This window comes from Lytechinus pictus, chromosome 10, assembly GCF_037042905.1.
Source record: "Lytechinus pictus isolate F3 Inbred chromosome 10, Lp3.0, whole genome shotgun sequence".
In the NCBI taxonomy this organism is placed as follows: domain Eukaryota; kingdom Metazoa; phylum Echinodermata; class Echinoidea; order Temnopleuroida; family Toxopneustidae; genus Lytechinus; species Lytechinus pictus.
The window spans coordinates 31,162,568-31,178,639 of NC_087254.1; the positions used below are offsets into that span (position 1 = coordinate 31,162,568).

At 38.6% G+C, this 16,072-nt stretch overlaps 1 protein-coding gene across 2 annotated transcripts; it reads left to right on the forward strand.

Moving 5' to 3' along the window:
* Positions 1 to 1,025: 1,025 nt before the first annotated feature.
* On the forward strand, positions 1,026 to 15,331 carry LOC135155735 (testis-expressed protein 2-like). Of its 2 annotated transcripts, XM_064105807.1 has the most exons (4): positions 1,026 to 1,241; positions 5,061 to 6,530; positions 13,050 to 13,097; positions 14,420 to 15,331. In XM_064105807.1, the coding sequence occupies exons 2-4, from the start codon at positions 5,076 to 5,078 to the stop codon at positions 15,326 to 15,328; spliced, it is 2,412 nt and encodes an 803-aa protein (XP_063961877.1). In that variant the 5' UTR covers positions 1,026 to 1,241; positions 5,061 to 5,075; the 3' UTR covers positions 15,329 to 15,331. The 2 variants fall into 2 exon arrangements, with proteins under 2 accessions (XP_063961877.1, XP_063961879.1); XM_064105809.1 differs by lacking the exon at positions 13,050 to 13,097 and having other exon boundaries at positions 1,051 to 1,241.
* The last annotated feature ends 741 nt before the right edge of the window (positions 15,332 to 16,072 follow it).

Below are 16,072 nucleotides of genomic sequence, written 5' to 3' on the forward strand. Positions count from 1 at the left end.
CCGAATGCCTCGTGTTTTTCACCAGTTACAAGGAACTTTTTCAATTGGATGAAAAGCGATAAGTTTCGACGCACTAGTTCGCTACTGATGCTGTTCATTTTGAGTGATGATTAAAAATGATGAGGGGCAAATGATCAAAATACCTATCAGTTCTACAAAAAAAAATCTTTGATCAATAATAAATGAGGAGCAAACAGAATCCATTAGGGTTATAGGGGCCTATCCTTGTGTTTTAACATACATAATTATATGTTTAACCACCATTAGCTGGGTATGTCTCCCCTCCTATATATGCGTGAAGAAATGAACGGAGGAATGACTAATTGAATAGAATACTGGTATAGATAAAAAATATTAACGATATATAGTCCCAATAAGGCTTAGATATAGGATTTCTTTAAAGATTGGGGGAAATAACACCCATCCTTTTTATCACAAAAGTGTAATCATTCTAGGGCCTACTTCATTTAAACAAGAAGAAACATTTTACTCTGAAATAGGGGTATGCAGCAATTAGGAAGTTTTTTTTTTTTTAATCTTGGATCATCAGGCGCGGATCGAGGGGGGGGGGCACTAGGGAGCCATTTTGAGAAGCAAAATTAAAATTTGTAATGTAAGAATGCCATTAAAACCGAGGTGTGCCCCCTCTTTTGAAATTGAAGACCTTTTTTTTTGCTTGTAATATTTTTTGGGTACGAAATATCCTTTATTTTTGGCTGAAAACCTTTTTTTTTTTGCCTGTCAATTTTTTTCTGGTACAATATATCCTTTATCTTTATTTGTGGTTGAAAACCTTTTTTTTTTGCTTGTAAAATTTTTTAGGGTACGAAATATCCTTAATTTGTGATTGAAAACCTTTTTTTTTTTTGGGGGGGGCTTGTCAAAATTTTCCTTCGAAAAATTTGCACCCCCCCCCCCTTTTGGAAAATCCTGGATCCGCCCCTGTGGATCATGTACCCCCTTGTTAATTTCCTTATCTCCGTGAAAATAAAATCATTTGGATATTTCTGTAAATTGTACCCAGTCACATTGCATTAAAATTGGCAACGCATCGTTGTTTTTTCCTCTACCGTACCGTACCATTTTTCTCTGCTGCTATACCGTATCTTGTGTTTACATTTCGCGATGATACCCGGACATAAAAATGAGATAGGAAGTGGTCTATTGACGGGCTTTGCATAATCATAAGGCAGTTGTGTGCCATATGAGAGGATAAAGGCAAGTTTTAGCTACTTTAATAGGTAAGATTTTCTTCCATAAAGGATAGTATTTTTGCATTAATTTACTAATATTAAGGCATCGTTATCTGTGCCAGACTGTGGTGCTCGATCGCGACTGCTCGGCTCTGGCGACAAGCCTCCAGAACGCGATCTGCCGAAGCTTGGGGCGAGCCTAGCCTGGCCTTTGCCTGTTTGCCCATTGCTGCGAGCTCGAGCTGCAGCTGGAGCTTGACTATTATTAATTATAAGTTATACTGACGTGACTTGTGCATTGGCCATTGCGACGTATGGGGCATGTCTGCGCACCTAAAATTCATCTTAAGATTAAGATTTTACATGAATTTTCTGTTGTAGAAAGAATATGCCTGAAATGAAAAGTAGCCTTCAAAGTTCAATTTTGAAATTTAAGGCCTTTTGCAATTGTGTTAAATCTAAAAAGTGGGAATTCTCATGAAAGAATGCTCCAAGACCAAGCCTCCAGGACCAGGCTCCAGTGACCCACTCACACTAAATACGAGGTTAGTATATTATATACCACCCAAGGGTTCATTACATGCCGCCGCGCACAGAAAATTCAAGCCATAGTCTAGAAGTCGTGTGTTTTGGACCCAAGAAGTGAGATCCCAGCACACGCGACCCACTACTAGTTAGAAATCTACTGCCAAACGCGGTTCGTGGTGCGAGGTTAGTATACTAATACTAACCTCGCAATACGTGTGAGTGATTATATACTAACTTCGTACAAGGGACCGTGTTTGACCCTGGATTTCGAAGTAGTCGGCAAACATCGCTTCATTGCTGAAGTAATATTTGCCGGAACTCCTTCTCGCTACGCACCGGGGCTCTTTCCGGTAAGTAGCAATACATAAAAAAATGATACATATGATTTGGAAATAATTTCATTATAAAAAGAGCAAATTTCGCTTACCTCGGCCTAGCAAGTGACTTCGTTTGTCTCTTCTACGGAAATACAAGGAAGCCCGTTGGTGGCGCTAATAAATTTCACAACCTTGATTCAGCTCCTCGGTAATTTTATAACTGTGTCTAATTTCTTTGAATGCGCAATTCTTATGATTAATTTACTAATTATGGGCACCAATAAATGAAATACCTTAAAAAACATAATTCAAGATTACTATTGGCGATGATAACACTTTTTTGCAATTAATTTAAAACGATGACTTATAAAAAAAAATTGAAAAAAATACACATGCCTGGAACGAAACCAGTAGTAAAAGCTTTAACGAACGTCAATAATACGGTATACCAAAGTCTATACAATGAAAAGATTGGACACTTCACGGACTTCGCGTAACGCCTTGCGTGTAAAATAGTGTAGGTGCCTAGTCTTTCCCTTGTCGTGTCTTTGATATGAATATAAATCGCGCGCCCTCTTTAGGAGAAAATTGATATCCACGCTAATCAATTTTTATCTCTGTGAAATCTTCACTAAAGATCAAGAAAATTTACATATTTTTTAAAAGCAACTTCAAGGAGAAGTCACGGAAGGATCTAAATGATTCGGTAAGTGTCAAAGCAGAATGTGAAATACCAGATTATGCGTGATATTTTATGTGGGCAAAAGCCCAGTATATTTTGGATGTGTCGTGTGTGTCACGTGAATATGACTGATATTCCTTCGCACACGAGATGATATGAACCCATGGGTGCCAGTGACCAGTCTCCAGATTGCATGATCCTGTCTTTGACTTTTTGATCACTAATTTGATTTTGAAAAAAGTCCATATGGATATCCGATAGATCTAGGTCTAACCATAGAGCTCTATGGTCTAACTTAGTCTTGAGGACTCAATAATGATGTTTTTTTTAAATATTTTGAAATATACTTCTTCATCATGGAGTCTTGACACTCTTCCCATAGACGCATAAGAGACTGAACAAAACAAAGATGGATTTCCCTAGGAAATCCATCTTTTAAGATAAAAATCACGTAAATGGTGGTGATTTTATTTATTTTTACACCTTCCTAAGCCTAATGCGTATGAAGGGGAGGCAGTGTAGCTCAGTCGGTTAGAGCGCCTGTTCCGGATGAGATCGTAGATCTCAATTGCGTGGGTTCGAGTCCCGCAGCATGCCGGAAGACGTCTAACAAAAAAACTGATGCTAGCGTTGTGTGTTAACGTGCCTCACCGCTGTGTTCAGTGCGGGTGTGAATGCAGTTGGAAAACACTCCGTCCATCGGAAAAGGACGCAAATGTTGGTCCCGTGTATAGGAGAGTCACAACCTATGCACGTTAAAACCAATACACTATTCGTCAAAGAGTAGGGTGTTCACCCGGTGTATTGCACCTGCCGGTCCCCGGTACTACAATACTGCAAAAATCTTCAGGATTGAAGGAGGCAGTGTAGCTTGAAGAAGAAGAAGGTTTCAAATATTGGTTAATAAAAATGTTAAAAATTGAAGGTTTCTTACCAGACCGATCTCGTGTAGATCCCTCGATCCGTTTGTCAACAAAGCAAATACAATAGGTCTGACCCTTGAACCGCTTCGTTATGATGTAGCTACGAATAGCGATGTTACAAAATGCCATTTTGAAGAACAATTTATAGATAAAAATTATTATTTAACAAGTATACTAAAATTTAATACGTTATTATGAATAATTATTATTATAATAATTATAAATATATATTAATATCCGGTCACATTGTCTATGTGTGAAATGGTCTTGATTTGTGATGGGATCGCTCTAGTATCGATTGAAAATTATTGAGATTCGGCAATTTCATGCATATTCATACGACGCTCCGAAATCTTGAAATCAATTGACTTTGTGCATTTTGCGATAGATTGTACAAACTCTAACGAACACATCGTAAGATTTTGACGGAAAAGCAAGAAGTAATCAAAATTTGTTAACCTGTGCGGTATCGGTGAGCAAACAGATCTTCCGAGAAAACCTTTCATCATTCATATAAAATATAGGAAATTCTAGGTCGATTTTTGTACGAGGTGATAGAGAATTGCACACTTGTTTTGATGGAATACTGTGTGGGGCACTGGAAGGCTTGCACTGCGCATGCTTACTATATTTTCATTCATAAATTGTGTTGAACGCTACGTTATCCATTCTATACAATTTGCCACTGTGTGCAAAGGCTAAAATCACTTTAAATTCAAAAGAGTAAACATTCTTGACCATTAAATTGTTTAAGGCTTTAATAATTTGCACTCATCTTAACCAAAAAAATCTAATTTTACTGGGATGTTACATCCTGTTTGCCGCCTGTTCATGGGCTTCAAATCATCAACACTAACACCAATTTTCCGAATCCTTGGGGGTTGGTGTTGGTGAATGGGGAAATTAAGCATAGATCGTCAACACCAGCTGTGATGCTTGGTTCATGCAGCAGACGACATTCAACACCAGCGCTCAACACGAACTGCTGGAAATACATCATATTTTCCAAGGTCAATACCAACACCAGCATCATTTTAAGTACGGTGTTGGTGTTGTCACAACACAAACACCAGATTTCAACACCATACTTGAAATCGCCCAATCTACACAGGGAATGCTAACTCTCCTTCAATTTATCAATTTACTGCCCAGATTTCTTCATTATTATGCCACCCCCTCTTTTAAATGATGTGAGTGCAAGGAGTATCTTTACTGTGTTTTATTACCAATTTAGGCAGAGCACTATTACCCTAAAAAGAAATTGCAAATGACCCACCAGAGTTTTTATTGATTAGTGAAAATTTGAAATATGATTTCTTTTTGCTACTTTGCTTTGATTAAAATTAAGGTCTTTGTGAACTCCAGCATTTTTTAATGTACTTTGAAAATTGATAATGTGTCTTTGTATACTTCACAGGTAAATGGAAAGAAGATGAGTACTGAAAAGAAACCAAAGCCTCCTAGGCCACCTGCACCCAACCTAGCTGCAAAGAAAAACATTAAGAAGCAAGCGTCCTCCGGGTTGTCATTCAGCTTCAATGACTTAAAGGCAGTAGACAGTGATGAAGATGACAAGAGCTTTACTTCTTTCACAAAACCTGAACGGGACACTCATATTTCTGATCCAGCAAAAGTAAAAGAGTTGAAACCTTTGACAACTGCTAGTCATGACTTCAAAACCAAAGAGATGAAGCCTTTGACTCATTCTAGTAATGGTGCCATGCTTGGAGAGCCCCTGTCTCTTCAAAAGGAAGACAGGGACTCATCATTTGAGGACATCTTTGATGCTGTCAACTGTCTCCCAAGTTCAAAACCAGTAGCTGTATCCAAACCAGTGACAGAGCAGGTTAGGAAAGTACAAGAAGAGATCGAAAGGTCATCCCCACCGAGAAGTAGCACCAGCACTGAGAACAGGGAGAGCGATAACATTAAAAGCAAACCAAAGCTCCAAAAGGGAGGGTCAGGCATTTTGAAAGTTGCAACAGAAGTCCTCGAGGAGACAGAAAATGAATCTTTCAAGTTGCCATCAGATTCACAGGAAGCGCTTGCAGATCCTTTGAGCTTCCTCGATAAGGTCATGGAAGACCAACTAGGTAGTGGCTTCGAGGATGATGATAGCAGTCTTGGAAAGGGTAGTCTTTTGAGGAAAAGAAGACAAAGTGGGAATGGCAAGAAGAAGATCCTTCAGCAGCAGCCTCGTACAAAGAGTTTGGATGCTGACATGGGTCAAAACAATGGAAAGGTGGAGCAGGAGGATTCAATGGATATTAACCCATGCTACTTCAATGTCCCTACCCCTGCAGAGCTAAAGGATGAACCAGTAAGACGGCCGGACAGTATTCCCACCTCAAGATCAGGTCCAAAGTCCAAAACCAAAGCGATGTCTCTCTCTGGTCTTCTGGCCTCCCCAGACATCACTGAAGAAGACAATGAAAAACCAAGCTCCAGTGTCAACTCTGATGGCTTCCAAACTCCAGACATGCCACCAGATGACAACGACTGGGTAACCATTGACAAGAAAGCTCCAGCAGGCACATCTAGTCCTCCGTCATCCAGCCAGCTCCTGTCACCAGAAGAAGAGAAGAAAACTGTCCAAGCAACTCCTCAAGGTCTTCATCCATCTTTGCCTTTCTATACCCTCTACACTTTGACATTCCTAACTTTCCTGTACTACATTTTCCCTTTGCCAACTTACATCACTGGCTTCCTAACTGGCCTCCTTTGTTCCTTCTACCTTGTGTTGTTCTTGATCTGGATGAACCTGCCACCAACAGACAACTCTTTCAAGGAGACCGATGGTACTGATGGAGATACCCTTGTCATCCCAGGGCCTCGCCTGACTGCTTCCAAGGTCAGGACCAAAGAACAAGAGAAAGTCACCTTGAAGGTAAGATTCTGTTAGAAGACACATTAATCAATGATATTTTCATATCATTCTTTTTCTGAGACAACCATTTCATAACATTCATGCTAGATAATATTGTGCGTGTTAAATAATTTTGTTTTAGAGAGTTCTTGCATCAACTGAAACATGCATGCATGTAAAATTTTGATCCAAATATTGAAAAATCTCAAGTTTCTTAAAATCATTGACATCCCTCCCTAGACTTTCTCCATTCAATGAGACTTAGGATAATCTTGCATGTTTTTTTATACAGGCACATGTACGTAGATGTAATAAAAGACCTTGGTGCTACATCTTACAAAGAGTTGCGATCGATCAAATCAGCCTCAACTATTATGGAAATCCATGACTCATTTTTCATACAGGAAAATTTGCACAATGTCCTTCATAAAGAAAAGGGAACACACAAATTATCAAGAAAATGATGAATGCATGAGTATACATCAAATCTAGAATACAAATTGATCAAATGTGCATTTTAAATGTTGCCGTTGGTGGTTTTCCATGGTTTTGGTCGATTGGATCAATCACAAATTTTTGTAAGACGGCCCAGGGCTTAAATTACCCCAAGGCCATGGCCTAATGATTGACCCTCATACCCCCTTCCACTGCCCTATTTTATTTTCCCTCCATTTGTGCTGTAATATAAAAATGTGCCCTTTTAAAAAGTGACATTGCCCTAAAAATATAGAAATTAGGGCCTGAAAGTCTTCCAGATATTAAGAACTACATTTGCAACAGGGCACCGTCTTACAAAGAGTTGCGATTGATCTGATCAATCACAACTATGGACGGCCAGTAACGTCAACATTTATGCATGTTTGTTCAAAATATTCATGCATTCATTGTTTTTTCTTGAAAATTCACTGTGCCTTTTGTTTACAAAGGACACAGTGCAAATTTTTTGTAGAAAAAATTGTGACACTTTCATAGAGTTATGATTGATTGGATCAATTGTAACTCTTTGTAAGATGGGGCCCAGATTAGAGATATCAACTTTTTTTTTTAAATGGTTAGTCTTGATTGATTCAGAATATATTGACCTTAATCCTGGGCCCTGTTGTACAAAGAGTTACGATTGATCCGATCAATCATAACTCTATGGAAATCCATCAGTGTCATAATTTTTTCTACAGGAAATTTGCAAAATGTCCTTTGTAATCAAAGGAGAACACCCCAAATTGTCACGAAATCAATGAATTTATGGATATGCATTCATATCTATAATTTTTTTTGAACAAACATGCATTTCATATGTTGACTTTGCTGGCTTTCCATAGTTGCGATTGATCGGATCAATCGTAACTCTTTGTACAACGGGGCCCTGATCTACATGTAGGCACTTGTTATTTAAATGGGAAAGTCAGTCAACATTTACAAATTGCTACTCTATACAAACAATGTTAATGTACTTGACAGAAGAATTTATACTGTGTCCCTAGTCTCTTAGTATTTGGGAGGGCAACAAAGGGAAACACTTGGAATAAAATTTTGCTGTGGGCTTTGGATTCTTTGAAAAGGAGAAATTTTATGTACACCTTCATATTGATACATGTATACATAGAAATTAACAGAAATTTTGGAGTATTGTCCATTAGATTTTAAAAAATTGCCTTGTACTTGCTTTATTTATTACCTAGGTTAAGAAATGATAATGATAAGTTATTATAAATCAGTAATATTGATATAGAGGTTTCCTTTGCTTTTATATTGGATTTTGAATCCAAAACAGCTACATAAAATCTATGCAGCAATTGGTGCACAGAACACAGCCTTTTCAAAGCACCATTATTAAAGGACAAGTCCACCCCAACAAATAATTGATTTGAATAAAAAGAGAAAAATCCAACAAGCATAACACTGAAAATTTCATCAAAATAGGATGTAAAATAAGAAAGTTATGACATTTTAAAGTTTCGCTTAATTTCACAAAACAGTTATATGCACATCCTGGTTGGTATGCAACAACAGCAACAGTGATTCATCTGTTCACTAAGCCACATGGATTACCTTTAATATAGTAGCTTGCTTTGCTATTCCTGTCAGAATATGATCTTGAAGGTACATGTATCAGACATTGTCCCATGCAATCAGTCAAGTTCTGATTGCTGATATTGAATTTCTTCTGTTGAGTAATGACTAGGGTATATTATTTTCAAGTCTAGATTAAGTAGGTCTGTAAGATGTTAAAATACATGTATATCATGCATGTAGGTTTATAGAGAGAAGATGCATTGAGGTACATACATGTGCACCATTGGTCAACATATTTCATTCATCTACTGTACATGCATACACATGTATGTAGACATGTAGATATACAATTTTATTTAGTTTTTCACCCGAATTCACCAGAATATGTCAATCCATGACAGAATAAGCCTAGATATATGTAGGCATAAGATGAACATGGTGAAGGTTTAAAAGAATGTATGCAGATCATATGTATTCATGTACATGTACACACATACAGGTAGGCCTATGTACATATCATTTTGAAAACAAGATGATCATTATAATATGATATGAACAGAAGCTCTTGCCATTCCTATAGTAAATTTCACCTACAATGTGTACTGGTATTTATAATGTAGTAGATTTGGCTGTATACATCTAGTACAAATGAGCCTCCAGAGAAAAAAAAACAGTTTCCAAAATAATAACCTTGATATTTGTGGTTTTTCATTTCAACCTGCTATTAAGAATGTTGTACTTCTCTGAAAATGAAAGCAAACATTTCTTAAGAGTCAGTGATCACTGTAAATTCCCAATCCTGTTTGTACAGGAATTATTTACAGAGAAGTAGAACTTTCCTCCTCATATCATGTTATTTGAGTCATGACCTTTGTCATGTTGATTTTAGGTCATAGAAATATGAGGGATGACAACGCTTTTCATCAACTCTCAAATCATTTTTTGCCCACCCTTCACATCTGCCTTAATTACTGTACCTCGATCACTCCCTGCCCCTCCCCTCTCTGCCCCCTTCTCTGCCTACATACCCTCCCGGGGGGGGGGGGGGGGGCTCTTCCATTGACGAGTGGATACCATGCGCGACCATGGGGTCTCGAAAAGCACCCTAAACATGTATTTTCCATATTCTGAAAATGCACCCCTTAACAAGTATTGGTGTGTGAAACCCTACCCTTAAACAAGTATTTGAAACAAAACGATACTCTTGCCAAGTATTCCCTGAATTGACCCCCCTAAACAAGTACAGCGGTGTCGGTCATCGGTTTTACCTTCCCCTACATCATTGGGTAAGTACGTAAGTACAGCCCCACCTCCCGCATCTCGCGCAAATTGTGCTCTAAACACGTACATGTAGTGTGGACTATTGGGGCAAAAAGTACATCCCTTATAAAACATTTTAGTCACAAGTTTTTACACCCTCGCAAATATGACCCTAAACACGTAGCTTTCCTAGCGAAAAATAGATACCCTTTTTTCATTATTTTTTTGTTTTTGACACCCTTATTACGTTACGTACGTAACGTGCCCTATTTGAAAAAGACATCCTTTCTACGTGTTTTTTTTTGTCGCGCATGGTATCCACTCGCCAATGTAAGTGCCCCCCCCCCCCCGGGATACCCTCCTCTCAGCCTACTACGGTAATCGATCTCTGCTTCTCCCACCCTTGCAGTATTGTGAAAAGTGTAGAATGTACTGTATGTGAATGTGAGACTTAAATTGTGACAAAGTCAGTATTGAATTGCCTTTGATTTTGAAAGGTCAAGAACATTCTCTTTACATGTGCGTTGTCATATTTTGCACAACTTTGGCGAGAGGAATTTTTGTAGTAAAAAAAAAACAAGTCTACAGTAGTACATTAGGCCTGACATGTACAGGCTACACAAATGCCTTTATTCTTATCAAATAAATTTCTACATGTATATCAAATTATGCAATGTAAGTTATGAAGTTATAAAAATAATACAATCCCGGGGGGGGGGGGGGGGCACTCAGTATATAATGCATAGTGGGTATGTGCCGCGGAGGGGACCCCCATTTTTACACTCAAATATCCGTTCCAAGTCATAGCATATTTGTCTTATTGAGAAAAAGAACAAAGAAAGCCGCTCCAAATCATAGCATTTTCTTCTTATCGAGAAAAAAATCCGCTCCAAAGCTTCGCATATTTTCCGTTACGCCGTTCCGGTCGCATTGATCTGCTACGATGAGCCGCAATTTTGGTGAAAAGCGGCCGCAGAGCGCTGTCCGACCATCGCCTCTGCGCTAGCGCACCCGGCGCCCGTGCTGCCGGGCTAGCTGCATGCACGTTCCATAGGGATGCATACGCACTCACACGCTGGCGATCCGTTCCAAGGACCCCCGTTTTCACAAATATTTGTAGTTCCGAAGCCAGTTCCGAGGACCCTCCTTTTTACAATAAGCCCGCTCCAAGGCCCCCGTTTTTTGTCTCGCCCGCGGCACACCCCTACCACTTTTTTGGTCAAGTGCCCCCCCCCCCCCCGGGAATACAATTCACATTCACAGTAGTCCTATACAAACTCTAGGCTACCAGAAACCATTTCTTTCTACCTCCATGCAGAAACCAGTGAAATTTGCTTTTATATTTGCATTTAAAATAAAAAATATTTTTTGGTTGAGATAGCTTTGAAATATCCAAATCGGAATGAAGGTTGAATAATTAGGCCTTTTGGAATACTCCTCTCTTTAATACTGGTAAATATCAAGGTTAACTGTGACCATGTCATCTTAGAATGACTTAGATGTGTTTTATTAAACATAAGTGAAATCATGAAATCTACATTAAGCCGAAAAACCTTGTTCACATTGAAGGTAAAACAGTAAAAACATCAAATAGGCCTATATAGTATAACCTAAGGCTTCATGCTAAATAAATACAGATAGTACATGTGGGATAGTGTATTATTACTGCTTTGAAAAAGAACTGAACTGACCATGGTTGTAGGGTCCATTTCACACAGTATTAGAATCATTTGGCAGAGAGCCATTTTATGAATGAATGATATTTTGATCCTCATAATGGGATGCTGAATTATTCCACTAGAAGATGAGTGCAATATTTGAATAGCATAATTCTGGTATCCTATCACTATGTGATTATTATTGACTTAACGATTAGTCAACAGACTGCAATACGAAACCATATTGCACAGTACTCCTCTAGGGGATTTGCCAGATTTTCTGTGTATTGTGAAACTACACTCTGGTATTGCACAGGCATATCATAGACCATGGACTGGAGGTAGGAAGCTCAAAACCAAGACAGAATTCACTGCTAAAACATCCTACACATACATGTATTGATAATTATATGCATTATCTGTTTGATGGTGGTTTTGAAAACCAGTGGTCTCAGTCAAACACTGTACAATTGGATGTACATCCCCCACCCCCATCCCTTCCTCCCCCTCTCTTCTCCATTCCCTTTCAATTCAGTATTTCAATACTGTATCCTGGTTTAATACGGTTGGATCTCCATGCTGTTCGAGCCTTGGCGATTCATAAGATTACTGGCAGGTGCAAATCTATGGAGGATCGATGCCATGCAGACAAACTGAAAATGAAACACTTCTCTCAAAGACATACCAATACAAACGGGGAATCCCCAACATAATGGACAATATTAAACCAAGCAGGTCCTAATTTCTCCTTGATTGAACAAGGACTTGTGTGTCTGATATATATGGCACTGACTGAATTGAAGGATTATCATTTGAGACCAGTGATTAATTAGCAAAAGCTAATGGGTTTTAATGCATTTATTCTAATGCACTTGTGCATGAATTTGTTATTGTTAACACTTCTGAAGGGCAAGATCTGAAGAATACTTGAGTTAAGTGTGATGGATTGCTTTTAATCACTTAAAGAATATTTTCCCCAAAGGCAACAAGCTCCAATGCACCCATGCTTTTTATACAGTATGTCTCTAGAACCTTGCTAAGCCTCAACCCATAATAACAACTTGTGCGATGCAATTTAGTACTAAACGAAGCAAGCATCAATATTGAAACCTCCGCCTTCAATTCAAGCTCATGGGGATCAGAAATAGAGTAATGCTTAATTCCTTCAGTACAAGTTTCCATGTTTTTATAGTCTAACAATCATCTTATTTTGATACAATACGGTCAATGGTAGCATTGAAAGGTTTAAGAAGACCTTTCCTCTTCCTTAATTTCAAGGTGTGAATTCATGGGGTACTACTAAGGAGCTTTTGTACACCTCACTGAAGCCCGAGATTGGATCAGCGCATTTCCCAAGAGACTTGCAAATCAGTTTTTTGTACATGTCTGGAGATGCAAAGTTTGATGATAATGAAGGGGTGGTGAGAGAAAGAGAGAGAGAGAGAGGAAAGAGATGCTGGATTTACATTTGGTAGGGGATGGAGACCGTCTCTGACCTTTTAAATTATCCACTATTAACACTTAACACAGCTTATTAATTCAAGTTAATGGCCATATTTGAAATGGTTTATTTATTAACAGTAATTCATTCCTTTTTCCCTTCCAAAAGACTGCCCAGGATTGCTACCATTATATTGAACTACCAACCATCGAAGAGGTGAACCCCATCTTGCATTGATCTATCTTCGTTTGACCCCCCCCCCCTGTGTTTCGGGCTTATTGTAATAACAACATTTTGTTTTCAATTTTGTGCATTGATAATATCTTGATGCAAATTGTTCAATTCCTGAATTAAACAAAGGGAAAAATTGTAATGAGAAATCAAATTTTGTTTTTATTGTCAATAAATCCTGAAAGTATTGCCCTTTTTGCTGTGAACCTTGGTTTCATTTGGTTTTATTTCCTATCCTGCATATAAAATGAACACTATTATTTTAATTTTTATATACATATTATTAAAATGATATAATATCACTGAAAAATTTATTATGAAGTCATGACGTGTATTTTAGACAGCACTAACCTCTGACGTAGAATTTGCTGTGTCACTACTAATGCAGTAAAATATATGTTTTTCCCTTGTTAGTTATAGTTCTATCTTGAAACTTGAGCTGAAAGTTCATTTTAAAGTTATACATCGCATATATATGTAGATCTTGAACCTTGAGTTTTGTTCGCTGTGTTAATTATTATCAACGTACTATATTTGTTTTTTGTCATGGAGTTTGAAGGGTAAAATGGAGTTCAAGTATAAAATGAAATGAAATGACCTGATAATTGGCATACGTTTATCCTGTTGAAAAAAAAATAGAATTAAGTTTGTGTATCAGATGACCTGCCTCAGTCAGTGTGTTATAGAAGAAAAATGATGAACTGAAATAGATGTTTACACTGTAGATTACATTACAATGGGAAAATATTAGGTTTGTTAGAACACATTTGGAAAGGTGTTTTGTTCAGTGGTGGTTGAATTTTTTTCATACACATGTTGAAAAATAAAGAAGTAGAAGAACCACATTGAAAACTATTTCCCATTAAAAATATGTTTTTCTCAGTTGCTACTGTACTGATGGTTTTATTTTACATATAAAAGAAGTAACAAGCACGTCTTCATGTTTCATGTTCAACTCTCCACATTTTTAACAAGAAAGATTAAATTGTTTCATAGCCTGGGTACAATTTTCATGATAATTATTTTGCATGAATTGGATCATGGTTTTTGATATAAGTAAGGAAATGGTTTATTTATTTTGGATTATACATGATTCAATGATATATCCATCACAGAAGTTTAAAAAAGAATCCTACACGTATGTACACCGTATGTAGGTACTGGTACCTTTAAATGAAGTCAACATTGTCACTACATGTAGATGCCCAATGGATGTGTTAATGAAAAAATAATGCACAGATATTTGAATTTGTAATGATATCATTTTGATTTTTGAATGATTGATTTCATTATCTTTTTATCCTCAGGGCTGGATGAATGAATTATCCACTCCATATGATCCTGAAACATATCACGTCAATCAAACACATTCCATCTTTGTGCGTCTCGAAGGCCACACCCTGAGACTGTCCAAGCCAAAGCAGAATATTGCTCGAAGGGCAATGTTCGATGAGCCTACACCCCGTCCAGAATTCATTCACCAACGTATCTACGACATACGGGGAAGCCACGTTTACCTGCAACCAGAGGGTCTCGTGAAGAAGAGGTTGTGGAGCAAGAAATATCCATTATTTATAGAGCTACCAAAGAAGGGATTATCTGTTGAGAAGAAGGACGTTTCACCCCCTGATGATGGGACAGCTCAGGGTATGGGCTTTGATGTCGTCAAGAAAGACGAATGCGACGACAAGGTCTTGGTGTTGTTCGCAAGGACAGGTCGCGAGAAAGAGGAATGGTTTTGGAAATTTGAGGCAGCTGCAGTCGCTAACCGAGTCCGTCCAATCCAAACACTCCACAAGAAGGTGTTTCTTGTGGGTAATGACTTCATCGGGGAAGATGGGAACCCGGTGTACAGGGGTGACCCTGATGACATGACATCCCGCAAATCCATGGTGGACTTCTTCAAGTTTCTTGCCAAGGTAATGCCCAAGGAGAAGGATGTCAAGGAACTCATAGTCCAGGACGTAAAAGCCAAAGCAGGAGGGGTAACCTATGCCAGTCCCGGTCGTAGACCTGGCAAAAGTGGGTCAGAGCGGGAACCGAGTAGCATTCCAGGTGCAATCAGCAATGATGCCCCTGTTGCTTGGGTCAACGCTGTCATAGGGAGATTCTTCTGGGACTTCTTGAGGGAACAGCAGTGGGCAGACCTCATCCAGACCAAGCTACAAAAGAAGCTTTCCAAATTAAAGGTAAATGAAATTTGCTTTATGTTATAATATGTTGATCCCATGTTTCCCATTCAGTTGAATCCTCATTAAATGTCATATTTCCTTGATGTATTTCAGTAAGAATCTTTAGTTAGGAAAAAATGTCCTTGCTTCAAGTTGACTAGTGACATCCATCATTTGTTTTAGTGATAAAGGAGTGAGTTGGCTCAGTTGGTAAAGCGTCTGCCTGTCGAACCAAAGGTCGTGGGTTCAAGTCCAACCCGGGCAGATGACTGAAGCCTGGGTTGTGTGTAAACGTGTCCCTCCCCTGTTCCATAGATTCAGGCTATGTTACAGCCCCGTCCCTCAGAGAGGACGCTAAATCGAGGCCCCGTGTAGAGGAGAGTTCTCACCTTTGCATGTTGAGAACCCACTGCACTATTCGTATAAGAGAAGGGGGAACCCTAGTGTAGTGGTCCACCTACAGTACATCCACCCTAATCAGTTATATGGGGAGGAGAGACCTGCGGGTCATAGAGATTCAGCTCGCTCTTTGCCCCCCAGGCACAGGTGATGCTAAACAATACTAATAATAAGCTCATTTCTGAATGTGCTGGAAATTGGTGATCATAAGGTCTGTGATATGATGGTTGTGGTTAAATGCACATGTACGTGTGATACGGTTATGTGAAACAAAATCCCACGTCATTGTATGCAGCTTTAGTAATTTCAACATTTTCAAGGTGATTTGGGGGCAAGTTTAGAGGAAAGAAAAGATGGACAGATTAGGGTTGCAAAATTCCTTTGAATTTT